Source organism: Pseudoliparis swirei, chromosome 15 (assembly GCF_029220125.1).
Source record: "Pseudoliparis swirei isolate HS2019 ecotype Mariana Trench chromosome 15, NWPU_hadal_v1, whole genome shotgun sequence".
In the NCBI taxonomy this organism is placed as follows: domain Eukaryota; kingdom Metazoa; phylum Chordata; class Actinopteri; order Perciformes; family Liparidae; genus Pseudoliparis; species Pseudoliparis swirei.
In genome coordinates this window covers 11,694,516-11,722,325 of record NC_079402.1, presented here as the reverse complement: position 1 = coordinate 11,722,325, position 27,810 = coordinate 11,694,516, and the positions used below count along the sequence as shown (strand labels likewise).

Here is a 27,810-nt window from a genome sequence, read left to right as displayed (position 1 = left end):
ACGCTCCTTTTCTCCTACGGGCCCAAAATGTCATCGTCACTCATCTGTAGTTGTTGCCTCGGAGCATTTGAGGTGCAACTGGCTTCACATTTCCTCTGCGGGCAAACACAGGATGAACTTATTCTGAGGTGTGTGTGGTATAGAACTTAATATGTGAGAGTGTGTGTTTGTGTGACTATGAAGACAGAGAATAAAAATAAAGATGAAGCATATATATCCCTTTCTCTAAATAGACCTTCATCAGAATAGTAGCACATGCAGACACACAGTAAGTGTGACATTATGGGCACCTCTATGAATCAGAGACTGAAGAACCCCCTCACATTTGGAGAAGATGGAGGAGCAGATACATGATACATGGATAAAAAGAGTGATGCAAGTAATTACAACATGTGTTCTGATAACAATTAAAACCATTAAGTACTGCATGACCATAGCTGCCTTTTACTCTGATGTCAGATCCATTACATGTGTGAGGCTATCCAACTCAGTTGGCCATGTTCAGCCACATATTCCAGTGTTTTATCAAGTAGTCTACGATAGATATAAAAAGCCACTCTCAATGTACAATAACTATACTTTACATAAGATTACATTTGAAAACATTCACAGAAGACTGACTCTAATTTATTGGTGTTTTCATGAAACATTTGCAAATAACTAGAGGTAACTACTTAAATATTAGGTCGTTTTAGAGTAAACATTATACATACTGGGGAAGACAAATGGAGTTCAGGCATCTCTCCTCCACTTCTCTAAACACAGGGTCGCAACAAAACGAGTGGGAACTGCGCGTGCTCGTATGTGTGGGAACTTCCTCTCGACAGGCGCACTTGTCGAAGCGCGCATCCTCTGCTGGTCTGTTCCTTTAAAACCAGACAGTCCACGCCTCGAAAAGCGGCTTGTTCCGGCTTGCCCCTTTACATCTTTTTATCCTTGCTCACAACATTAAAATAGTGCCCTGCCAACAATTACGCACGAGCATTTTTGTTGACCCGTCTGTGGGCGAACGGAACCGCGTCTCCGAGAGCTGCTGTGCCGCTTCACGCAGCTCGCATCCTCGGCCCGTGCAGCCCCGTCGTGAGTCTGGTGAGGCGCAGTTCAGGCTCCATCACCGGCGGAGCGATACCAGCATCTTCTCCCAGCCTCTGGTCGTCAGACTGAGTGTGCGTGGCTCGCCGTACCTGAGCGAACGTGTCCGTCATGTGCTGTCGAAAAGGGGGGCAGAGGATCCGAACCGGACCGAGAGACCTGCCTTTGATGCGCTGAAATGCAGAGCCGTGCCGCTCTCGTGTCAATAATTATTTCCCTTGGCTGGATGCCTCGGTTGTTTTGCAAATGATGAAGATTTTTTATTTTTTATTCCTATTTTGATGCGCTTCTGTGGATCAATATGTTTATTCTGGCGCACATGGTGTAGTGGGAGAGGTAAGTGACTTATCCAGAGGTGCGCGCTACTTTCTTTCTGCTATTCAAATTTAGATTGTGTTTGTTGTGTGCAAAGCCTTTGACATTTCAATGTCAGACTAGCACCGTTTAAAATATATATATTTGTCGTTATCCTTTGTTAAAAAATGAGAGATCACCAGCAACATATTACAGAAATGCTATAATTAGACGTGGAACTATTTGGTCACCAGCTCAACATCAATTCCTGCAACTCTTGCACATGGTAAGAAGGCTGGCTGTATTAAAATGATGGGCCCATAGCTCATACCCATGCGGGTGCAAACCAGGGTTTGCAGTCATTGCATGTAGGAAAAGCCACATGAAATTGTAGATAATGCTGCTGCAATGGTGGATACTAGTTGATATCGCATGTGGATTTGCACACATGTGATATTTATGTGTCACTTTTGGTCTCAAAGTGACTCCTGAGCGACAGCAGAGCTGTTACCAAGTTCACATTGTTGCATCTTCTTTACTGTAGCCTTCAGTCAGAATCGCAGCTCTGAGTTCAGTGTGCAGCAGCCCGTCACGCGGGAGGTTACTTTAACCTGCAACTGGAAGCTATCTGATACTCTAACAATACAATCCCAGGCTGCAACTAAGTAAGATTGCTTAACTCTTTGAAGCTCCTGTTACTGCAGCCATATCGCACAGACTTAGTAATACAGTAGGCCTCTATTGTACTTGCTGTACAGCAGCTTGTGTGCTGTATGGTTGGCCTGCCTACCATCCACTCACTGTGATGACAGGCCTAATAAATACATAATCACACAGACCCACATACCCCCACTGCACACTCAAAAACAAGTGAGCAGACATGAAAACAACTGTAATCTCGTACTGAATAATGGAACAAAACATTCTTAGAATAACTGGCTGCTCTCGCATCATCATAACCTTGAGCTGCTATTCATAAACACAATTCAAAATGATGTCTACGATGATGCCAAAATATGATATGATTTGTCACTGCAGACTGCATGTGCACGAGTGTTTTGTTACTTCCAGTGCGCTGTCCACTGGAGTGTATTTACCGGGCTCTCACAGGATGAACAAGCGTCATCAGTGTTAAAGTTGAACCGTCATCATTCACCTGCTGGCTATTGCTTTCTCTTCAAAGCCCAGAAGCGCTGCTACAGAGTTTTTGTGCCTGTAAACACAATCCGATTTAATTTGTGTCACTTTGTTGTCAACAGTAATGCTTTTTTTGGGATTCAATTTAAAGTCTCCTTCGCTTGCTTGTCAGTTAGTCAAGTAAGCGAAGGAGAGTGTATATTCAGTGTATATTTTTTCACAAACGTGGTGGGTTTGACGTTTCAGTCTTGCGGTGCATTATCCACAAAGTTGTTCCCTGAAGGCTGTTGAATGCTCTCGTTTAGTTTAACGTACGTAGAGGGGTATGCTAGACATATTTAGGTTGGATTTAAAAGTTTATGAACACAAAACACACAAAAAGGGATTTATTGTGTCTATAGTCTCATTAAAACTGTGTGTGAGCACAACAATGTCTAAAAAATAGTATATTGCAGTCGTGACTACAGTAGTACTGTTTTCTTTGTAAATTTTTTACTGATGTACTTATTTAGTGATAATCAGTTGCTGGGGAGTTTTTGTGTGTAAGGCTACATGCAGACTGCAGGCAAAAGTGGCCCAATTCAGATTATATTTACAGTATGGGACTCAGATCGTTTTTATTTATCGTAACAGTGTGAACCCCACAAATTACGTGGAATCGTATCGTTTTAATTCTGATTGAAGACGCTTTCATACATGGTCCTAAATCAGATATAGGTCGGATTTTTTCTGAAAAGCAGTTCAGGAGTTCTAACGACTTTTACGTCAGTCTACATCGACATTCGTCACAATCCTGCCCTTTCAGGAATCCCTCAGTAAATACAGACATGGAAGACAGCTTTGAGGGAGGTGACGGTGAACGCTATCATCTGGTTGCAAAAAAGTTGGTTTCCACTGCACATCCATTCATAAATGAAACAGTAAATGTTGACTTTAGTGGCCTCCTTTTTTACTTTGCAGGACTCCTTTATTGTTGGTCTTTCGCACATGGAGGTTGGTTCAGGACTGTAACCGGGATCTGATATTAACCACATATAATGTGAACAGCCAAACCAAAAAATCAGACCTGGGCAGGAAGGCTTGCAGTATGAACACAGTCTATATTTCATAGATCTGTGTCTCCGGTGGAAACGCCGCCCTGAGTTTACTGATTGACTGAAATCCCAAACAGTTATGTGCACTCTCTCACATGCTTGCACACACACACACACACACACACACACACACACACACACACACACACACACACACACACACACACACACACACACACATTGTGAATATTGGAATTTAGGGCTTACAGGGACAGTGAGGAGTCCTCATATGTGCCAGTGTGTGTGTGTGTGTGTGTGTGTGTGTGCATGTGTAGCAGAACAGTTTTGGGACACCACGAGCATGACTGTCCCCCAGATGACTCAGTAGCTTGCTCAAGCACCCTGAGATATCAGTCATCCCTTATTGCTGCTACTGCTTGTTGTGGATCCATAAACTGGTCGAATGTCTAACTTTCAGATAATTTAATTGACATTTCCTCGTTTTTATTTGGTAGTTGATAATCGAGAGTGGCAGGACAGAGAAAGAGAGGATGGCATGCGACTCAGAGCCTCATGTCAGAATGGTTCTTTGATTACTGGTGCATGACGAGGCCTCAAGCCTCAAGCTGTTGGAGCTAATGTATGACGGCAGTTTGTCAAACACATCATTACAGCTTAATAAATGACTCCAACCTTTCCCTGCATGAGGGTGTGCACCTCTTGGATGAGTCTCATAATGGACGGCTGCTGTATTGTGTTTCCTTCTGCTCTCCATTTCAGTGGCGTTGCTGTTTTCAAAGTCTCTGTTTCTATGGGAAACAGACATGACAAGGACTCAAGCTAACGAGCTGCGTGCTAACGACATGCAAATGAAACGGTGCCGTTGTGCACAAGAATCATGTGAACGATGTCTCCCTGAAAGGACCGTGGCCTGATCTATTTCTATCCAACCTTTCGCTGGCAATGTGAGAACATCGACCTTTACCCTTAAGTGTACCGAACCTTAACGCGACAGGAATTCTCATGACAAATCTAAAACAAAGTCCAGATCTGGTTAAGACCCTTGAAAGCTGAAGGTGGGCCAAACTCAGTGTTCTGAAAAACACTCCCTCAAAACAGTCTTTTTCTTTCGCGCTCTCCTTCTCTGTGAGACGCGCCAAGGGAAACTCTAGATGGGGGGCGTGGGGGGGGGGGGGACGACTCACTGTCCCCGATGATAGCTCGCCAACTGTTGGCTGTAAAGACACAATGTACTTTTCATACTCCGCTCAGAGTACATTACGGCTTCAGGTCTACCAAGCCTTCTTTCTTGCTCTTCAAAGTGGATTCTGAATATGCTGCAACCTAAACTACAAACCACTGTCTGGAACAAATATAAACAGAGCTCACAAGGTTCCTCATTTTTAAATATGGGAGGGAGGGAAGCCCAATGAGAAAGTGTGTCTCCTGTGACAACACACCACGCCCACTTCTTCCCCCCTGTCACCAGCCTGTGTGGGCTTTCTGTGCCCCCATACATACAAGAAGTGATCCATTCATACAAGTAATGGAACCATTGTGTGTACATCATAATATTATGGACTCCCGTGTGCTGTGAGGTGTTTATGCATATCTTGAATCTAATTGTGGTGTGCCAGTGCGCGCGCTTGTGCCCAGCCATGCGTGGAGGAATCTTTTCTGCAGGAGCTGCAGGCCATATCTGTATGGTGCCAGGGACTGCAGGGTCTATAAACAACCCCGGGTGTAGCAGTTGCTCAGAGTAGGAACAGGTGGCTGCCAACGTGACTACAGCCAGTTGCCCAAGATTTTGCGCCACTCCCTAATCCCTCCACAGAGAAAGGGATTCCGGCTCACGCGCCAAGATAAAACTCCATTCTTACATCGCCTCTAAACTCGCCACTGAAGCCGTGTCATCACGTGAGCGCGACCTGACTCGTCCTCTGGCGGTGCTCAGTCCGTTTAGGGGCCACAATAGCCCGTAATCGGTGTTATATTTGGGCTCCTCGCAGAAGGAAATATGACGCGCGAGGACAGAGCGGAGCTGTGCACGCGGCCAGGGGGCTTCCTCGGGGACCGTGCTCTGCGGGCAGCGTGGGAGGTGCGTATATAAGTAGCATTATTAACTGCCGCTTATTAATGATTATAATCACATTAAAAGGCATGTTGGGTGTATTTGTTGCTTGTTGTGGGTAAAGTGCACGTTTCCACTTTCTCTTTCCATTTGACAAACACATGGAACATGCTCACACTGGAAGGATACTTTTATTTATTTGGTATAACAGTTGTTTTCAAGCTTAAATAATTCCTAGAAAACGTGGTCATAACTTTTACAGACATGTTTTTAACAGAGAGAGAGATAATTGCTTTGTCCTCTTCTCCTTTCTTAGTCTGTGTGTGCGTGTGTACGTGTGGTTGTGGTTGTGTGTGCGTGTGCGTGTGTGTGGGAGGGAGGGGGTGGGGGTTACCGTATCTCTAAACCCATCTGAATAGATTTTTTGTTCAGAATATGGTGGCACCTGTTTGGTGAGGGCACCAGCTGCCTGTCGTGGGCCGTTTGAACAGATGCAACAGACTCTAAAAGCAACAGGTGCTGACACGCTGCGTCTGAAACACGTTGCATAATGGAGACAGAAGGATTTCTTTTATGTTTGCATGTATTTCGTGTCAGGTTTTCCTTTTGGTTAATGGGATGATTTATCAAATAACATACGGAACACAAGAGGTTGTAGAACATATAGCGTTTGATCCTGTTGTGTAAGAAGAGGAACACTTTGCCTGTATGAAATGTTTAAAACATATATATAAATGGACTAGAGCTCAGGAAGTTAAAAATCAAGGTAAAGCATGAAGGGAGCACATTGAGATCGTATTATGTCGACTTGTATATGTCCATTGGTTCTGTCAGTTTGGCTCAATGTTTTACTGTTTTACCCTCTTTTCAACATCTCTACAGTCCTTAGAATTACAATTTTAAATAAAAATAATCTATTTTTGCAATTTAAGGAGGACCTGAATTATTGTTGGAAATAGTCAACATTTTTCTTTCATTTTATTATGCCTTTTGGGTAATTTACAAAATTACGATTGGAAGAAAATAACTGAGACCCTGCACCAACACGAGTCATTATTTGTGGATTTTTCCTTTTTGATTCTGCTCTAAACAGAGAAGTAGTGTCATATATCTTTATTCTCTGCTTGTTTGGGAACATTTGGCGTAAACAAACACTTTTCCCTACAAACGTTCCCTGACACAGGATGCGCTGATGATCCAGCGTCATCCTGTCTGTGTGTATCATTTGTCCGGGAACTGATCTGCTTATTCAGTATTATTATGATTCAGCATGTCAGCCGACTCTTAGTTAGAGAAGAGACGGTTCGTCTCAAAGAGCAAGAAGTGGAAGCCAAGATGATACTTCAGGACTGATCTCGCTCTCTCATTAATACTCCGTACCGTATGTTGGATTTTTGTCTTTGAGTCAGTTGTCACCAGTATTCTAGAATAATATTTTACCCTTTGCGGTCTAGCAAAAGTAAACACCTCTCAAATAATATGGTTTACTGTCATTTCATTTTCTGAATGTATTGGTTATTGAATACTTTCTATTTACTTAGATTGTTTTGGTGATATTTGATGGTGTTGTTTAAATAATGTCCAGTCCGTGTTGTTAGTGAGCTGATTGAGATATAGACCTGGACTTAATACACATTGTGATCCCAGCAAGGTATGTGTTGAGATTTTGGCAACTACCTCTTTTATGTGAGAGTGCTTTTATTGCCCACATTAAAAAGATGTCTGACTTTATGGTGAGAATGGCTGAAGATTGCCTGTGTACTTAGCTAAGAGAGTGAACTCAACTTAATTAAATTAATGCTGCTCTTTAATTTCTTGGACACCAACTAAGTGTAAGTCACTTGACAATACATCACAGCAAAAGTATTGTTGATTTGTGTTGTGGCAAGCGACAATCTTTTTTGGCAAGCAGCTGATTATACAAACACACATGCACATAATGAACTGTAACAAAACTACCACAATAATCTTTATAACTGTAAATGTTAACGCATTCTCTATAACACGTTCTTCTGTTTTCTTTCCATTTATCACTTTTTATTCTGTCCCGTTGACTCCAAATATTTTTCTTCTGTGGTGTAGCCGATGTGGGGGGTTATCTAAAGTACTTTATTCTTTATTGTTAGTCCTGAAATAATTAGTCGATTAATGAAGTAAAACTCTTGTCTTGACTAAACTACTTCTGCATAACTTTATGTCCCGTTCCTCGTAGTCATCGTCGGCACTGGCGAGCAGGAGCTGTTGTCGGGGCTCGTTGGCATGCATTCCCCCTGAGTTCGCCGACGCCTCCCTCGGTGGTGTGGTGGCAGGATGCCAGTGCAGGCGGCCCAGTGGACTGAGTTTCTGTCCTGTCCCATCTGCTACAATGAGTTCGACAGCAGCGGCCACCAGCCCATCAGCCTGGGCTGCTCCCACACGGTGTGTAAGACCTGCCTCCACAAACTGCACCGCAAGGCCTGCCCCTTCGACCAGACACCAATCAGCACCGATATCGACCTGCTGCCGGTCAACTGTGCCCTGCTGCAGCTGGTGGGGGCTCAGGTGAGTCGGTGATGAAGAAGGCGTGAGTGAAAGCTTTACGAGTGCCTGTGTCTCGCGTGTCCTCATGGTGTGTGTCTCTTAGGTCCCATATGTGCAACAGGTGAGCCTGAGCAGCGCAGCAGAAGTTGAGAACTACGAGGTGTGCAAGGTGTGCGTGGAAGAGCTGGCTCTCTACCTAAAACCTATCAGCGGAGCAAAAGGTTTGTGTGGAGATACACAATTTCTGTTTTTTGGTGTTTGATGGTACATTTTCTTTCAGTTTTGAATCTATGGGCATCTGTGGAAGAGAATGAAGCTCTTCATATTAAATGTGTGTGGGCTGCCGTTGAGCTGCCTGGGCAACTTGGCATTCAGGCTTCTTACACTTCACACTGCGCCTGGAAGCTGTACTTTTATGGTACTGAGAGGAAAATGTATCTCTCCGCGTAACCAGACAAGAAATACTGACCAACCTGAAATTACCAATTATTCAGCCAATTGTGGGTGACGATGCTGTGGCAGCATTCATCCTATTTTTAGATATTAGATAATTCGGACGATTCACACTTCGTCATTTGGTTCCCGAAGATGCACAAACCATTGTTTGGAGATTAGATGGTGAACCTTCAAGGCTCATCTTTCCATGAAGAGACTTGTAAATCCACCTACATAGCAGATTGTAACAGACTTTAACAGATTTAAATTAAGACCAAATCAATTAAATACACAAAGACAGCGCACCAAAGTAAATGTTTTCATCGGGAAAGTTCCACACTCTTTTACGACAGAACTGTCACTCTTTGCAGGTGTGGCGACTCTGAGTCCGAGCGTGCTCAGTCGGCCCATGCAGAGGAAGCTGGTGACCTTGGTGAACTGCCAGCTGGTGGAGGAAGAGGGCCGTGTGCGGGCGGTGCGGGCGGGACGGTCGCTGGGGGAACGAACCATAACCGAGCTCATCCTGCAGCACCAGAACCCACAGCAGCTCTCTGCCAACCTGTGGGCAGCGGTGAGGGCGCGGGGCTGCCAGTTCCTGGGACCCGGTAGGTGTGAATGGCTTACGCACATATGCGTGGTATCAACGTTACGCTCCAAGACTCAAACACGGGAGACGTGTGAGGCAATCAATACATGTGATTTCCAAGACATTTGAATGTATTTTTGGGCAGATTCCACACATGTCTTTGTAGATCTCAATATAACAGACAAACCAACACACCATGTATTAACTGACATGCAGCTGTTGAGAACTCGATGACCTTAAAGTGAAAGGGTTGCCTTTTGGGTAGGAATGATAAGATCAAACATCATCCTGCACCTTTTTATTTTTCCCTTAAATTGAATTCCTTGTTCTTTATTTATTTGTTTGTGCATTCCGTTTAAAAACTAATCAATAAGAACTGCAATAAATAATTTATATTACTCCTAAAAACACTACATTAGCTTTGAAGTGGAGGTACTTATGCAGGAAGTGAACGTCAGACGAGCTGTCAAACTGAGCAGCGCCAGTTGTGGATATATAAATGTAAAGTATAAATAAGGAGATGCATAGGAGGCTGTCACGTGCTCAGTGTTGAAGTTAGTGTAGTCTTTATTTAAAAAACACCATAATGCTTTCTAAAATGTTATAATAATTCCTAATATTTAATATATACAGTATATATATAATATTCTAAATTGAAATAATCAAAGAAAATAACACTTAAATGTAAAATGTGATTAAGTGTGCGTAGATTCTCTTCTTACCTAAGAACAAATCCCACATCAGAAAACATTGGTGAAGGTCATAACTTTCTTACGAAGAGCGTTAGGTGAAGATGGCCCAGCGTGTGCAGAAGTTACCTTGTTTGTGAATTACCTCGTCAATCTGACTGCTGGTGCTGGTACCCGGTGTCCTGTGATGATTACTCATAGGGCAGATTCTGACTGGAAAACCTGTTTCTCATCATGATCACAGAAAGAGTTCATCTAAAAGTCTGAGGACACCTGGCTCCAAGAACCTCTAGGTGCTAGAAATAGATGTGTATGTTTGACTGGTCCATTAAAACATGCTTTGTATTCTTCCATCCTCCCACCATTCTCACCTCTGGCTGTCATCTGCCGTACACCCACATCCCCCTCTATCTCTCCCTCATCAGCTATGCAGGAAGATGCTCTGAAGCTAGTTTTACTGGCTCTGGAGGACGGCTCAGCCTTGTCCAGGAAGGTGTTGGTTTTGTTCGTGGTCCAAAAGCTCGAGGCTCGGTTCCCCCAGGCCTCCAAAACCAGCATAGGACACGTGGTGCAGCTTCTCTACAGGGCCTCCTGCTTCAAGGTACAGGCGACATGAATGAGCATTAACACACACCAACCACAGGAATATGAGCGCATGCTGCGAGGTCATGTGAGCAAGCTGCACTATTACATACTGTATCGAGAAAAAGTTCTTTGAATGTGATCCATGACAGACTGAACAAAAGAACCTCACTTTGCTGCTGTCCGAGGAACCTATGCCATAATACTTGACCTGATTAAAAGAAGGGTATTTATATAGACCGCCACGTATTCCTTTACCGCAGAGATAGTGCTCCAAATAAATTCCTCTCTTTATGTCAGCAGGTGTTTTGCAAAACTGTTTTTCCTGTCAGTTTAGGTACAATGTGTACCACTTAATAAATCAAAATAAGATAAACAAAGATGAGGAAAGACTTTCTTTTATCACTGTCTAAATGGGTTGCCCATAGTACTGATATATTATATTGCATAATAATAATATCTATAACGAGGATACGAACCTCTGGATTTCTGTGCATGTGTGTATTTCTGTGCCTGTTATCTGATGACGGACATTGCTGGTAGGGCAGGAATGCCAGCGATCTGCTCCTGATGGAACAGCAGTCTATATTTGCCCTCGTTGCCCCACCTTGCAGGACAGAGACACACGGCTCAGGAATGCAGAGAAACATTAACAAAACAGGCACAGGATGGACAGCAATGAGGATATCGGATTCTTTCGGGTTATAATTTTGACTGGTGACCTTGACAGATCTGAAATGATGCGGTTGCTGGATGTGTGTGTGTGTTTGTGTTGATGTCTTATGATGATTACTCATAGGGCAGATTCTGAGCAGGGGGAAATCCCTTTGTCTGATCTGAATTGAGTTCATAAGTCTGAAGACGCCACACACGGGTAAACTGACTGGTCGATATATTGGTTTACATTTCATTGGATAATTGCAATACGACTCTGGGCCTCCCATATCAAAATACAGTTTTATTTTAAATATGTAACCCAGAAATTGTACTATCCCATTAGCTCCTCCGGTTTCACAGGAAACGCTAAAATCGATTTAATTTGTTTTGTATCGAGGGCAAAGGTCTTACAAAAAGTAACAATGTGTCCATACCCTCTTTGCCTTCTTTCTCATCTTTGTTCTCCTTCTTTCTTATTCTCTCTCCATCCATCGTCTGTCAGGTCACTAAGCGGGATGAAGACTCCTCACTGATGCAGCTGAAGGAAGAGTTTCGAACATACGAGGCTCTCCGGAGAGAACACGATGCTCAGATCGTCCACATTGCCATGGAGGCCGGCCTACGAATTTCCCCCGAGCAGTGGTCTTCTCTGCTGTACGGAGACCTGGTCCACAAGTCACATATGCAGTCTATTATCGACAAGGTACCAGTGTGATGCATGTGCCCGTCGTCTTTAGTTCCAGGCTGCGATTGCCATTTAAGTTTTAACAATCATTATCTGTGAAATTACTTTATAATGTTGCCGGTCCTCTGACGATAACAAGCCTCTGGAGAACAGAAGCACAGGACAAATTCATCTATTCTTTATTTTCTTTTAAGGACTCACTCTCCTCTTCTATCTTCTGCTCCAGTTGCAGTCTCCAGAGTCGTTTGCGAAGAGCGTTCAAGAGCTAACGATCGTTCTGCAGAGGACGGGAGACCCTGCCAACCTCACAAGCCTTAGACCACATCTAGAGCTCCTCGCCAACATAGACCACAACACAGGTGCGTCAGTTTGTTTCACAGTATTCATCTGAGTGAATGCTAATGAGTCTGAATGATTCACACTTGTCCTGAGCTTGTCCTGTTCCACAAAGATTAATGAGATTGAAAAGTGAAGCGAACAGGCAAGTTGTGGCTCTCGCATCCCATAATGCAATTAAGAAGCACAAAAGAGAAGATTAAAACTCCTGATTGAGCGTGTGTTGGATATTTATTAATCAAAGCACAACAACAACAGTTCGAAATATTCTGGCACTCTGGCAGGTCAACTGGCCGGCCGGCGCTTATGAGATTGCAGTGAGACACAGAGAAAATATGATGTGGTGAACTTCGCAATAAAACATCTTTGATGGGACGTGTCGAGTCTTGGCCAATCAGCGTTAAGATGTCTACATCGTTTGGGGGGTTTGGGTTAGCTTGAATGTCAGCCGCTACATCTACTGCTGTCATGTTGCACGGTGTATCGACACTAACAAAGTACCCGTACGTTAAAAATAATATATGATTTTGCATATTTTTAGCACTGATATTGCATTAAGAGAGCGCGCGATCAGAGCACACGCGCTGCTCCGCTCTGTTAAATGCTGTCTGCACGCAGCGCTCTCACAGCGAGTGGCTTTAAGTGGCGGAGCTTTTGTTATAATTTAATAATTTAAGTTATAATTTTAAGATCGTGACAACCAGGTAGAGGAAGGAACAGAATCACGGAATAGAATCATGGAACAGAATCACGGAACAGGCTCATGGAACAGAATCACGGAACAGGCTCATGGAACAGAATCATGGAACAGAATCAAGGAACAGAATCACGGAACAGAATAACGGAACAGAATCACAGAACAGAATCACGGAACAGAATCACAGAACAGAATCACGGAACAGAATCACAGAACAGGCTCAAAGCTCAGCAGAGGGGGGAGGGGGCAGTGTGGAGAACTTCACATATTACAAAAGTATGTGGAAATATTTAAGTTACGGTTAGAGCGTTAACAGGTTACGCTTGTGCATGCGTGATCGTGACGTCCGAGCTCCTTTGCGACTCACGTGTAGCTCAGTAGTGTGTAGTTCAGTAGTTTGTAGCTCAGTAGTGTGTAGCTCAGTAGTGTGTAGTTCAGTAGTGTGTAGCTCAGTAGTTTGTAGTTCAGTAGTTTGTAGTTCAGTAGTGTGTAGCTCAGTAATTTGTAGTTCAGTAGTTTGTAGTTCAGTAGTTTGTAGTTCAGTAGTTTATAGTTCAGTAGTGTGTAGTTCAGTAATTTGTAGCTCAGTAGTTTGTAGCTCAGCAGTGTGCACAACGTTTGGCAGGAGGGAAAATAAAATCCACCGCAGGCGATGCAGATGAGGAGAGACCAGTCTGTGTTTTATGTCTGAACACTCAGCGAACAGTATGAAAAGACACTTGGAGACATTACAGCTCACTCATGTAAATAAGCCACTGGAGTTCTTTCAGAGGAAACTTGGTGAATACAAATCACTTTGTAAAAGTGGCATCAGATGATCAGTTACCGGACAGAACACTGAAATGGGAAAGTTGTGTGTGTTTCTGCACAGATGGTGCAGACCGTGGCAGGGAAAAGGAGTGCAGGCGCTGATCAAGAGTGCCTCTCCAAATGGACACACTGTGTCAGACACAGAGAAGTGCTTGATGTGTCGTGAACTACACAAGGTTTTGACCGATGCTATCAGCGTGGTCAATTTCATAAAACAAGGTCCCTGAAAGCACCACTATTTTCCGCAAAGTTATTAATTAAATTATAAAGATTAATTTGCAGGATCTCGATCAAGGGAATATTGATTCCTTTGAGAATCTGAGTGAATTTGAACTGATACAACTTGATGGCTCACACATCTCTGCACTCATTTTGTTTTGCACCGTTTGCACATTATTGTTTTGAAAATATATTTAGTTTAAAACTCTTTTTTTTCCAAATATTTGAACTAGTTTTTTCACTAATTGTTATTATCTTGAAAATATATCCAGTGCCAAATGTGTTATTTGCAGCTACAATAAGCTATTTGCCAAATATTACTTCTTTTTTGCACAACTTTATTTGCATTGTTCTAACAAAGTGATTGCACTTTTTATTAGTTTTTGTCTGATGGAGCAATCTGGTTTAATTAAAAGTGATTGCAAATTTCTTTATTCTATTATTTTCAAAAAGCACAGAGTCACAGGAGTCACACAATGTTGTTATTTCAATAAAAATTCAGCATGGACCATTTAGTTACAATTTTGTTCGTGCGGTGGGGCACGAACATTTTTCTTCCTCCGAAGTGGGGCGCGACAGAAACAGTTTGAGAACCACTGGCTGAAGTAGAACCTCACAAAGCTGCTAGCATGACTGCAGACTCTTGGTATTTGAACCTTTATCCATGCAGGGAGGGCCTACTGTACAATGGATGTAAAGAATAAATATGTCTCCTCATCCAAAGAGTACGTCAGTTAGAGAGTTTTACACTAATCTCAATTATGTCGAATCCACGGTAAATTCTGTTGATGTTCGCTGCTCCCTGAGCCTCTTTGTGACTCTGGACAGTGACAAGACTCTCTTCTGAACACACTGTGTCGTCAATCTGTTTGCAGATGCCCCGGCACCATCATGGGAGGAGCTGGAAAGTGTGATGCTGGCTGTGAAGTTGGTGGTTCATGGACTAGTGGAATTCATCCAGAACTTCAGCAAGAAGAGCCACGATGCTCCGCAGGTACACTGATGCCACAGGAAGAGATTGCACCGGTTATATTAATTAAAAAAGACAATAGTACAATGCATGAAATTAAATGAGCTAAAGGATGTGAAAGAGATCATAAACATCATATTTGCCCAGTAGAAAAGTGCAGATTACTGATGCTCAGTTGTGAACCCATGAAAACAGTTGACATGGAAAATAAGAAGGTTCAGATATTTTTTTTTTTTTTCTTTTTTTGGCTAGACTGAGAAAGGAAGAAACATGGTGTCTAGATCTCTCTCTATGATACCACAACATGCTGTGCTACGTGTTATAGCAAGTCAGCTGAGTGATATGTGGGGGAGGGAATAGAGGATTATGGTCCTCTGTGTGTCACTAGCCGCTCTTGTCAAACAATAAATTATGTTTTAATTAGTGCTGTGAAAAATAATGCGTTAACTCAGTTAATTCAATTCCAGGTTTAACTAGTTTTTTTTTTTTAACGCATTTAACGCATGCGCAGAATGAGCTTCCAATCCGTCTGTTGTTGGTCGTCGGGACGAAAAAAAAGTCACTTGCAAAATGAGCTTCCAATACACCACTTCAATCTGAACTATGTCCGCTCTCATGCAGACGGTCGTGCTGTTCATCGGTAATGATCCTTCCGCAGGTTCACCTACGGAAACCTTCCTGTAGATCAGGGGTCTCAACACGTCGATCGCGACCTGCCAGTCGATCGCGGCGTAGTGTCGGTAGATCGCATGACATTAAAAAGATTGGCCCGCCCCCTGACATGTTCTCTATAGCACGTCTTTGTTCTTTTATTAAACTAAACGTCTGTTGTTGATCGTATCTCCACAGCAGCATGTCATTTCTGTCTCTTCGTGTCGCGTTAACACTTATCGATCTCCGTCTCGCGCGCCACAGAGCTCCGTGCGCGCGCATCGGGACCGATCAAAAAAAAAGTCACTTGTCAATCTGTCCCCGTGTCCGGGCCGGTGAGGTTTCAGCTTTGCAGCGGTGTCCCCGCCGTCCCTTTCATCACGGCCCAGTTCATGAAGAAAACCCACACAGTCAGTTTGCCTCAGCAGCTGCTAGAGGAAGACTAGAGGCCTTTAGATTGTATCATGGTGGAGTTAATGGTTGACAAACAAGAGAAAATGTTCTGTTTAACCCTCCTGTTACCTTTACATTTACTAACATATTTTACCCTCGGGGTCAATTTGACCCCAGCAATTAAAACCTCCAGAAAATTATTAGAATTAATATTGCTTCCCAAGTTTAAGTGTGAGGTACTTTATGTTTGTTTGTTGACTACCTAAATAGCCCTTTAAATAAATAAAAAGTTGATATTTCTTATATGTTTGACACAGTGAAAAACAGCCTGGGGTCAAATTGACCCCAAAGAACACCGACATTAAACATTGAATGGGGTCAAATTGACCCGAAAGGTAACAGGAGGGTTAAACATTCTGTTTAGGATGAAGATGTATTAATGTTCCATATGGAAGAAAACTGCTAAATAACTGCTGAGTTGCAGCACCATTGTATAGAAGAATGTATAAATGTATATATCCGTCTTTTGTCATAAATCTCTATGTTCTCACAAAATATACCGAGAATATCGGTAATATGTGATTAATCATGATTAATCCACAAAAACCTGTGATTAACCCGATTAAAATTTTTAATCGTTTCACAGCCCTAGTTTTAATACAAACAATCAAGTTCAGTCCCAGATTCATGCATTCTTAATCTAATTGGTTAAATACATGAGACCATTCAGAATAAATTAACTTGTACAATACCTGCATTCCATTATATCTGTCGTCATCCCTGGGACACTATCATTAAGTTTTGTCCTGTGCAAAGTGAGACATTTTGTGGGTTAAAGGAATCTTTTGCATATTAGAAAATAAAATATAAAAGGTGTTTGATGACAACATGATACTGTTTCGCTCTGTAAATCAGGAAATGTTTTTAAATACTTGTTTTGGAGGCCAACAGTTTAAAAGATGGCACCCCTACCATGAACACATGCTTTTGCTATTCTTTGTGGTCTGTCGACACCTGTTTTGTTGTTGATCCAAACGTACATGCATTGGTTTGTTTTTTAAATCTGCATTGTCCCTGTGCATTCTGCAGCCTCAGGCCAACAGCAAGTACAAGACCAGCATGTGTCGAGACCTTCGTCAGCAAGGAGGCTGTCCGAGAGGAACCAACTGTACCTTTGCACACACACAGGATGAGCTCGAGAAGTGAGTCCTGTTTCTACACAGCGGTCCCCAAACCTTTTTCATTGGATTGTATTTAATGAATCGTGTATTTATTTACGACCCATCCCCATAGTTCTGAATTTCCTCGATGTCTTCTCTTTACAGATTTAGACTGAGAAACAAGAAGAGCAGCAGCGTGGGCCGCACTTTCCCGTTAGCACCGGGGGTTATGGGTAAAACCTTCACCATGGAGGGAAGCATCCACACAGATGTGTCGACAGACATGGGTCAGGGCCTCAATGGCACAGGGGAGGACACAGACTCCCTGACAGAGGGAGTGTCCAGCCTGACTCACCCACAACTCATGTCCAGAGGGGCTGACATGATGGAGGAAATGAGTAGAGCGGCGCCAAATGTATCCAACGAGGCGAACGGATCCAACGGGCTATCTACCCGAAACACATCTGGGTCAACTGAACAGTACGATTATTCATCCACTTGTTGACTGATGCTTTTATGCCTTCTATTTTGGGCTTTTTATCACGTGATTAGCGTAATATTTCTTCGACTAGAGCCTAACTATTTACGTGGAGTTATATATACTAAAATGAATAAGATAAAATAAGATAATCCTTTATTAGTCCCACAGTGGTGACATTTCAGGATCACAGCAGCGGGTGCACATTAGAGCATTAATAAAATATATTGTATTAATATAATATTATTATAATAATAATATAATATAGGCAATAAGTAATTAAGCAATATCATAATAAATAATATATAAATGTAGATTTGCATGCATGGTTATAAACTTCCACTAGTAACATAAATTAATTTAAATAAATTTGATTGAATGTAGTCAAATCCACATTTACAGGTCACCTGATATGCTGTTTGGAACACGTTTGGGTTGTCTGACCTTTGGTATCTGCAACTCATTCATATGTTCATTCTTTCTCTTTCCGTTGTCGCTCTGTCCACCAGGAAGCCCATCTCACCCTCCAGGACCCCAGTCAACCACTCCTCAGCGTCATCTCCCTTGACAACGGTTGGGCGGGGTGATGTGGGCGCTCCCATGCCCAAACATAGTCAGTTCATGCTGCGTGCACCACATCCTTCTCAGCCGTCAGAGCTGTACTATCAGGAGCCCCACTCTGCATATGAAACGCCCCATTATCAACCAGCCTGTGAGCCAATCGTTAAATGAAAAAAACTTTCGACTTTATTGTTTTCTTGGGAAAGTACAAATCTCTCTGTCTTCTTTCCCCCTCCTCTCCAGCAGGTTCGTACTACCAATCGACTTTTCATCCTCCTCAAAAACCCTGCATGGCTCGCTTCCTTCGATCCTCCAACGTCCCAGAATCCTCTCTGCCGCCCTCCTCCTACCTTAGTGACCCTCAAGCGTCGCACCCACCTTCCTCCTCTCTATCGGGGTACCCGCCACACCCGCCTAGAGATCGGATGGGAGCTCCTGCCTTCCATCACCACCCGGGGCAGCCTCAATATGGGCCTCTGGCTCCGGCTCATGGTGTTTATGCCCCCCTCTACGACAGCAGGAGAGTATGGAGGCCTCAGGTGAGCCGTCTGTTTACAATCATGCGACGGTTATTCTCATTATTCTGTGACTTACTCTGGTATTGATGATTATTATTATCAACAGCTGTACCACAGAGAGGATGCCAGGAGTAACTCACTGCCTCCAGAGGTGCTGCAGTCCTCCGTCTACCAGCCTCCACTCAGGGAGAGATTCAACTCTCTAGACAGTAACTACTGCTCTGGAGCTGAACACCGTGCAGGCCTACACAGGGTAGGCGAGCATCTTATAGCTGTGGGAAATACTCTCCTCTGATTGGCTGAAGGGATTTATTTTTAGATGTCAACACACCTCTGATGTAACTCCTGCGTCACACATCCGTTCAACAACTCTCCTAACTGGCTGTTAATTGCTCCAGCGTCCCCCACTTGTGTGAGTGATGGTAACTGCACAGTAGCAGTTCAAGCATAGGATCTATTTCAAGAGTATAATACCTTAAATAACAATGTATTTTAATTAATGATAAGTGGGCATAGTATAAGAGAGATGATCCACATTGAGCCATGCAATAATTAAAGAATAATCCTCTACTGAGGGATATATTAAAATGATTTTCTGTCTGTTTTTCTTCTCACAATGTCATGAAACATCTCTTATGTAGCTTCCAGTATAACCAGTGAAAATTAATCTGTATTAATCGATTTTCTTCTGTCTTACGTTGAACAGTTTTATTGCTGAGTTCTTCTCAGCAACGTGTCCTCGCCGTTGCTCCTCTTTTTACGCCCACATATCATCTCACCTCTACCTTCCCTGCCAGCAGAGCTGCCGTTTGTAGCTTCCGCCTCCTCTGTAGTCCTCCCACTTCTCATCCAAATATGTTTCTGCCTCCCCCACTCTCGTTTCTACTTCTCACATAATCATATAGCATTACCAATATGACTACTGTGGCTCTTCAATATTTGACCAATAATGCCACAATACCTGTGATAAGAGATTATTAATACAGGGTACAGTCCAAACAATAAATAAATTCCAAATATTTTCAGCAAGTATTTGAAGAAAATGTTCTCAGTTGTGCAGGAAGAAACAAAGATGTTGTGATAGCAACACCAATACAGCACCGATGCAATGCAGTGCAATACAAATATTCAGTGTCCACCACCTGCATGTGCAGTATCTACAAGATAAAACAAAACTACTAATAACTGTGCAATGTAAAAAAAATCTTTGAATAAACAGCTCCATAGGGTCTAAATGTAAAGGTTGGCTATTTTTATTGGCGAGTTGTTGAATTGCTTTATAGTGGACAGCTGTTTCCACCCCCAGATATTCAAATCTGTCTAAACCTTGACCAAACATAAAAGGTCAGATAAAAAAAAAATCTGAGCACTTTAAAATGGGTAAAGATAGAGGAAGACTGATTATGAATCTGGTTCAAGTGAAAACTCAAAGTACTGCATTAGTTGTGTATTTGGTGGTTATGAGTTGTAAATTGTGGCTTCAGTTAAATGTATTGTCACTAAACTAAAATTAAGATATTTAAAAATATGTTTATATTTATATAAGTATCTGTTCTCCTTTCTCTTCCTCACCCTTCCTCTTCCTGTCTCCTTGTCTTGCTCGCTTGTCAGGATTACGGCCGTGTTCCTCTCGGCTACGAGGATCTGTTCAGAAGGAAGCAGGAACAGTGGGCTCACCATCACCACCATCACAACACCAACAGGCCCTCCCAGTCCTCCCCGATCTTCACCATCGATTTTGCAACTGAGGTAGCAAACAAATAAGAGACACAACATGTGTACTCGCAAACACACACAGCGTGGTTCAGGCTGTTTACCTGCATGACAATTACAATTAACATGCCGCCATGAATGCTCTGCTAATAGCTTTACTGCAGCCACCTGGGTAATAAATTGCTTGTGTGATTTAACGTTTTTAAAATATGTAGGATTAAATTGCTATCCCACAAAGCTTGCGCCTCAGTTTCTCCCAATGCTATTTTAGTGGGGGATCGTTGCTTAGCAACTGTGGAGGGAGATATCATAGCAATGCACAATTGTGGCGTATGTGCATGTGTGGGCGTGCGTGAGAGAGAGAAATGGAGAAAGCGGGCGGAGAGAATTTAACAAGCAGTGACTCAGGCTTTCGGTGGAGTAAATCATTGTTGAACAGCATGTCAGATAATGCTGATTAAAGATGCCACAAGGACTTTTTAAGTGATTGTGCATTAATCTAAATCGACGTAACAAGACCAGCTAAAAGATTGACTCTTTATATGTCAGGAGATCCAGTGCTCGTCACAAGGATGGCAGCAAACTGGCACCAGGTCATTAATGCCAGTGAGAGAAGAGAATTCATTCAAATTTGTAAGCACCCAAGGCTGGTTTGAGGTGTGTAAAAAAAATATCACACCGTTTATATAATAATATAAATGTTACATTCCACCTCTGGGAAATTCAGAGTCTATTTAAATTTGAGTTTTGCATAATTGGAGCCCCTGGTAGAAACCCATGTAGAAAGCTGGTGGAGGTGACAGAGTTTATTGCTTATTATTATTACTATTATACATATTTAATATCTACGCTATTATTATATATATATTACCTAGTCTTGCCTTACCAGCTGTTTCCCCCCAAAACACTGCTACTTGGCATCTCTCTTCCGTTCTCTTTAATACAAATGCTTGGAGGATGAGTTATGTTTACTAATGCAACAGGAGCATTTCTCATTTGCCTCTCTGTCTTTCAGCATGTGGAGAGCAGTGGAGGCCAGTGTGTGGGGTGCAGGTTCAGAGGCGAGGAAAGCTTAGCACACTACTCCCCGTGGTCCTGTGGTACCATCGGCCACTGTCTCAGCCCCTTTGAGCCCGAAATGCTCGCGCACACCTCAACTCACTCCTGCTCAGAGCACTCGGTGAGACTCCTCCCACATCCGCCAGTAGGCGCAGACACACATCTGAAGACACTTTTTTTTTTTTCATTTCAATATCTCTGCAGCAGAGTGGGTGTGTGTTCGAACGGTGTTTTATGTTTTTATGTCATGCAGGAGTTAGACAGCAATGGCGGTGGAGGAGGAGGTGGAGTCAGTGGCAGCGGGAATGGCGTCGGGAAGCGATGGCTCCATTCATTGGATCATTACCGGCGCTTGAAAGACGAGGACCCGATCATTCCCTTTAGTGAGGGGCCCATTATCTCCAAGTGGGGTGCCATATCCAGGGCATCTCGCACGGGCTACCACACCACCGACCCTATCCAAGCCACGGCCTGCCAGGGCAACGCCAATACGACACCCATCAACTTTAAAGGTGAGGAGGGATACGGGGTTCTTACAGTCATGGAAAATCTGGAAAAGTCATGGAATTTTGAAAATGGTGATTGTCCTTGAAAAAATTAAACCCCAAAACTTCTGGAAAAGTCATGGAAATGTGTTATATTCATATGTTAATTTACATAGTTTGATTAAAAGAATAAACATTTATAAAAATATTTATTCTTTTAATCAAACTATTGTCTCTCATTTGTGTCATGTAAGCTATACTCATGTATACATAGAGATTTCACATAATGTTTGGTCATGGAAATTTGGTATAAAGTCATGGAAAGGTCATGGACATCTATTGGTCAACATGTGTATGAACCCTGGGGATAGGAGTCCTTTATTATTCATATTTCACCACTTTTTTTGTGTGGATGTATTTAGTTTTATTAATTAATGTTTTTCTCTCTCTAAATCTGTTGGATATATCCTGTTTCTGTAATGCAGACATTTATTGTAGTTCAACTTCAAATCCCTTTATAAACTGTGTTTGATTTACAGATGCATGAAACATGATCAGATGTTATTATTTTATTATTATAAGGTAAATGTTGCATTGTTTTTTCTCTCTCAAAGATTATAACCACCACTTGGATCACAGCGACTACAGGTGGAGCTCCAGAGGATCCGACTCCTCCAGTCACTCCAGTTTCCTAGAGAGGTACGACACGCTCACACACGCTTCTCTTTTTACTTGTTTTCTCATTGCATGTTAATTTCCTTCTAGTCTTACGTGTTGTTTAAACCACGGGGAAACGCACAAACTCCCCATGCAAAGACGTGAGAAGCGGAAATAATTCAAACCTATAAGTTCACCTGCTATAAAAAAAACAGGTGAACACGATGAAGGCCTTTTCACAGAACTGGTTTCTGATTGTTCTGAACACATCTGCTCTCAATTGTCCCCTCTCATCACTCTTTCCTATCTCCTTGTGCTGCAGTCATTTCCTCTCTGTACTCAGACTAGAAATAGTGCCGCTAGCTGGTTGTTAGAAACCCACTGGGCTGCCAAGAGTCAGGAAAGCCCTCTGCATCACACTGACATTAGATTGTCATGACCTGTTTCTACACAGTGATGTCCATTTAGTTGGCCATTAATGCACAATGTAATGTTTTTATTTAATTTCACCACTTCATTATTTTCTACTGATGCCAAGGATGTTCTCAAAAAATAGGGATCAACTTTCTGTATTTGTTTGTGTTTTAGTGAGCAGCTCTGTGCATCAGCGCTTCACTGCCGTCGAACTTCGATAAGCAGCGGTGAGAAACTTGTGTCAGATCTGCAAGCCCTTCAGACCGCCGCCTACCGCCGGGATCGGGGCCGGGCCGAAAGCGAACCGGACCCGGAACGAGACATCGAGCTCGAACTGTGCGCCCTCGACTTGGAGGTTTCAGACCAGCAGGAGATCAAGTCTCAGGTGTTGGATCTCACACAGTAAAAATACATGGACACCAAAATCTGTGATGCTGCTTGATTATTTCTGAAAGGATGTTTTGATGCTTTGAGTTGAACTGCAGTCGTAACTTTTTGATTCAAAAGATTGCGACATGAAATCCGAAATGACATACAAGTACAACCAAACCTCTTAATCGTCTTTCTTTTTGTATCATCTTCTCCTCTCAGGAGTCTTTAGACCTGGCCACCCTGCAGTCTCAGGATGCGTCCCACCTCCTCCCATCACTCTGCTCCTCTCCCCTCCTCTCCTCTCCTGTGGAGGAGCATCCCCACACAGAGGGTCCCATGACAGAAAAGATGGACGCTCACCTGCTGAAAAAGATGGCCTTCAGGTGAATTAACATATAAACCGCTGTTTCACGGGGGCGCCCTTGGTCAGAGTCGTCTTTAACTTGATTCCTTAAGTCCTTTCTTCCATCCATCCTCTTGTTCTGCTTTCCAGGAAGTCTCTGTCTCCTGGAGGGTTGGTCTCAGGAGGTCTCGGCGTTGGCAGGCTTGTGCTGCGTACTGGACCTCCTCTACTGGGGAACACATCGACCCGGGCTTGTCCGGAAACGCCCGGGACAGAGATGCTGCTGAATGGAAGCTAAGGGGACACAAAGATAGACTGACCTGCGCTAAGTTAGAGCTGCGTTGCTTTCCCACAACCAGATCCTGGTTGAGGGGAATACCATTTAATTCCAGCCTATATGTCAATCATATGCCTAAATACAACTAGACAAATATGGGTCAGCAGTCTGTGCTGCGTTGTAAGGGGCCAGAGGAAACACATTGTCCTGTCTCCAATGGACAGCTCCACACACAATTTAGTGATTCACTGTCTAACCCAAAAAAAACCATGAGGAGTTTTCCCGAACTGTAGATTGCATCTTAGTTGTGAGATTCTCACATCATCTAGTTTGTTGTCATTCAACACAGCTGACATAGGTGCCACTTTTCATGCCACTTCTTTAGGTTTTCGTGACTCCTTTTTTGACTTTCTTTTCCTTTAGTTATTCTTTCGTGACAGCCAAGAAGATCCTAACATACCGAACTCTGTCTGGGTCCCGATACTGAGTGTGTAATTGCTCTCAAGCTTGTGTCTGTTTACCCCAGGGCAGGCGATGGTGAAGTGACACTTCGCTATCCAAAGCTACATTCAACAAAAACAGTGATTATCTTCTACTTTTTGTCACCTTTTCAATACTTGACAGTTAGTTTCCATGTCTTGCTATCTCATTACATGTTCCATGGTAATGTCCTCACCCGATTTAGTCGATGGCTTTTGCTGTATTTTTGCGGAAACATTTTCAGAAGTACCCCTCGAAAAAATTAAGAGATAGCCATTAGCAAGGCACTCCCAACATCTTAGAAATATTAAAACAGCATAAAACAGAGGTCTTCACGATGCCGATACTAAAACAAGCTCTATCTTTTCAGAGTCGTATGTTGACCTTCGACTGTCATGAGATCACAGAAGCCAATGGCACAGCCGTGAACTGAATGTGTTCATGGTCATTGATCCCTGGAGGTCAGGAGGGATGACAACACAACTAAGATGTGTGTATTCCTTTTTTCCCCCCATACCATACTAGCATTATTTTATTCTTAGGGTGACTACTACTGCATAACTAAATAATACCAAAGGAAATGTTGTGTTCAGCTGCAGCTGGAGCTGCTTTAGTAGATTTCTACACAAGCCACCTAAAGCTACAATCAATCTTTAACAACTTTAGTTTTATCTTTGTGTGTCTGTCGTGGTTCATGCATTTAATCCTGCTGACTGTAAACTAGGAACAGTCTCACCGCTCTCTCTCTCACACACACACACACACACACACACAGTGCACGTGTGCTGTCACTCACACACACTAGACACACACATACAACACAGTGGCCTTCCTCTTTGTGTTATTCAGACATTGTCCTGTTTCAGAGGTGTAAGCCTTGTCTATGCTTTCCAGTTCGGTCATCTCTACGTACAATGTCAACAATATTCAGAGGTCACGCGTGATGCTCAAGCTGAAGCCTACAAAAGTGAGGGACACCACTTCGCCCCTGTCTTTGTTTCACTTTTTCAAAATGTTTGGTTTCTTTTATTTGATGCATTGCTAACTTCTGTGAAGTTGTATGTTGGGGTATTTTGTATTAGGGTCTTTGTTACTCTTGTTTTGTTTGCTACATAATTAATTGTCTTGTCTTATGTCCCTTGGCTGTGTAGTTCACTGTAACTGTGTGCAGTATGGGTGATTTCCATACAGCCCAGCTTTGCTTCACTTCCTTTTATAGATATGAGGCATTCTGTCATATGTGGCTTTGTCTTAATGACTTTAATAAATAACGTGAAAACATTAACTCATTTTGAATGTACAGGATTTAAAGTCATGAGTTTGTTTACACCCTATTCTGAATCTTATGAGATTTGTGTAGAATGAGAAGAGGATGGCTGACTAATATTTGAATCTTTACAGCTTCCTCCATCATTTCCTCTCACCTAAGCTACTGTACCTACTCCAAAAAGTATCCTCTCATACAGATAATACATTAAATCCCATTTTAGAGGATGGCAAAACGGCTGTGCAAGTTAAAACATTATGTAATCTGAATAAATAAATGGACCGGTAACCCTTTTGGGGGTTCTCTTTTCCACCAACACCGCAGGCAGACAAAGTGATTGAAAAATGAAATGTAATAATCTTTAGAAAAGTCTCCAAATGTTTGGTGAGGTTGATTAATGAGGTGAGAAAGGAAAAAGCTGGAACAGGAATTTCGCTGCCGCAAGTCATGAGCTCAGCTACCTACTGTCGCTCTGCATCTGTTTACAACTTCAGCTTTGAAGTCACGTAACGTTAAGTGCCATGTTGTGTACAGTACAGTATAACCAATCCCTGCAATTGTCCTACAGCTTTTCATATTCCTCAACTGTAAACTGTGCGAGGAGGTAAAAGCTCAGTCTCGTTGAGTAGTGAGATACTGATGCAGTTCTGCTTTGCTCCACGAGAGGGGGCTAGAGACGTGTCCGTCTGAATCGCTCAGGAAAGACTTAAGTTGCTCAGCTACTTTTTCTATATCCATTACTTAAATATGTTGTGGAAGTATTTACCTGAATTTCACTTGGTGAAAACTGACCCCTTAAAGGGTTAGAGATTATATTGTTTGCCAATGTTTACTTTGCCAGTGTTTTCTTTTGCCTCTTAGTATCAATATTGGCTTTGCTATTCCTGTTTCCATGGGAAAGGGCTGGGCACTACTGTATGTACACGCAGTATTGTGAGTATTGCACTAACATCAATGTGATACTCCCTGTTTCCTATCACTTCTGTAGTGGCCAATTGCACTGCACTGATTCCTACCCCATCACTGCCCTTCCTCCCTGCATCCTGCGTCATGCATGCGATATAGTCTCTCTTGTGATGACGGAGGAGTATTGATGATTCTGTAGTTGTGATACAACACGCTGTAAGAGTTCTGCACATGCCCACTGTGTGGCCACGTCAAGTGCTGAAGTTTGTTTGCAGCATTTTAACTGTTTGTTCATGAAAATTAATTCTTGTTTGATAGAGATTATATTATATACTACTATTGTTATTGCCACATTGGGTTGTTGTTGTGGTATTTTTCCTCCTCGGTATATTCTAAGACATCTGCTTTGTTTTGAATTTGAGAATTTGCTCAAAACTGTTTTTTATTAAGCAAGAAAGTTACTCATTATTCTATATTATATCGGAAAAAGCCTGTTTGTTGATTGTGATACATATGATAAACTGATGTTTTCTGACTATTCATGTCTGTATTAGACATTTTATTTGCGAATCTATTGTTCGATTGAAATGTAAATGAATTATTAAGAGATGGTACACATCTGTCATTGTATACAGTCTGTCACCATCATTAGATGGACTTATAGTATAGATGGTCATTCATACAACCTGTGATTACCAGATATATTTAAATGTTGGGGCAGTTTTGTAACATTTCAGAATGAGGAATATAAATTCCTTAAGAGACAGCATACTTAAAATGTCCCCATACTGAATAATACTGTTACGTATTCCATTTATTTCCTTGGAAATATCATATTGTGAAAGGTTCCCTTTTACCGTCTTTACGGTAATGCAGGACTGGAGTATGTCAAACTTATGATGATACTGATGTGTGTGCTATTGATGTGTGTTTGACTGACTGACTACATCTTCTGGCTCGTTCACCTGTCAGACAGACAGCTTGGCTAAGCAGTATACACTGAGAGATGGAATTATGAAAAGGCACTGGAAATTGCATGCCACAATAAATCAACAGCAAATTACATTTCTTTGTGATTCCTGTCATAATTTGTGAATGTCGTATTGGGGATGTCGGATAACACAACCAATTCATTGGCCGTAAAAACTGTTTTTAAGAATACAGGAATACGTATTCATTTAATGTTCTCTTCTCAACTTGATGTTAATGGGGGAAGATTATTTTAAGATACAACCCAGATATATATGAAGAATATTGTTTTC

At 42.4% G+C, this 27,810-nt stretch overlaps 1 protein-coding gene across 3 annotated transcripts; it reads left to right on the top strand.

Moving 5' to 3' along the window:
* Positions 1 to 1,153: 1,153 nt before the first annotated feature.
* rc3h2 (ring finger and CCCH-type domains 2) lies at positions 1,154 to 27,617 on the top strand. 3 transcript variants are annotated; one of them, XM_056432866.1, is made up of 20 exons: positions 1,154 to 1,428; positions 7,841 to 8,169; positions 8,252 to 8,369; positions 8,955 to 9,188; positions 10,284 to 10,459; positions 11,600 to 11,800; positions 12,009 to 12,141; positions 14,720 to 14,838; positions 16,948 to 17,060; positions 17,184 to 17,498; positions 18,006 to 18,208; positions 18,301 to 18,596; positions 18,682 to 18,828; positions 20,187 to 20,324; positions 21,304 to 21,468; positions 21,601 to 21,859; positions 22,447 to 22,531; positions 23,078 to 23,288; positions 23,495 to 23,658; positions 23,769 to 27,617. In XM_056432866.1, the coding sequence occupies exons 2-20, from the start codon at positions 7,939 to 7,941 to the stop codon at positions 23,914 to 23,916; spliced, it is 3,456 nt and encodes a 1,151-aa protein (XP_056288841.1). In that variant the 5' UTR covers positions 1,154 to 1,428; positions 7,841 to 7,938; the 3' UTR covers positions 23,917 to 27,617. The 3 variants fall into 3 exon arrangements, with proteins under 3 accessions (XP_056288841.1, XP_056288840.1, XP_056288842.1); XM_056432865.1 differs by lacking the exon at positions 1,154 to 1,428 and adding an exon at positions 5,252 to 5,655; XM_056432867.1 differs by lacking the exon at positions 1,154 to 1,428 and adding an exon at positions 5,253 to 5,655 and having other exon boundaries at positions 18,304 to 18,596.
* The last annotated feature ends 193 nt before the right edge of the window (positions 27,618 to 27,810 follow it).

What these genes read in the sequence shown, in the direction of transcription:
- rc3h2 (XM_056432866.1), top strand. Translation starts at nt 7,939, where the DNA reads ATGCCAGTGCAGGCGGCCCAGTGGACTGAGTTTCTGTCCTGTCCCATC. An exon ending in CACTCCAGTTTCCTAGAGAG is followed by an intron (nt 22,532 to 23,077) that starts GTACGACACGCT and finishes TTTGTGTTTTAG; the next exon opens with TGAGCAGCTCTGTGCATCAG. An exon ending in CTGAAAAAGATGGCCTTCAG is followed by an intron (nt 23,659 to 23,768) that starts GTGAATTAACAT and finishes TCTGCTTTCCAG; the next exon opens with GAAGTCTCTGTCTCCTGGAG.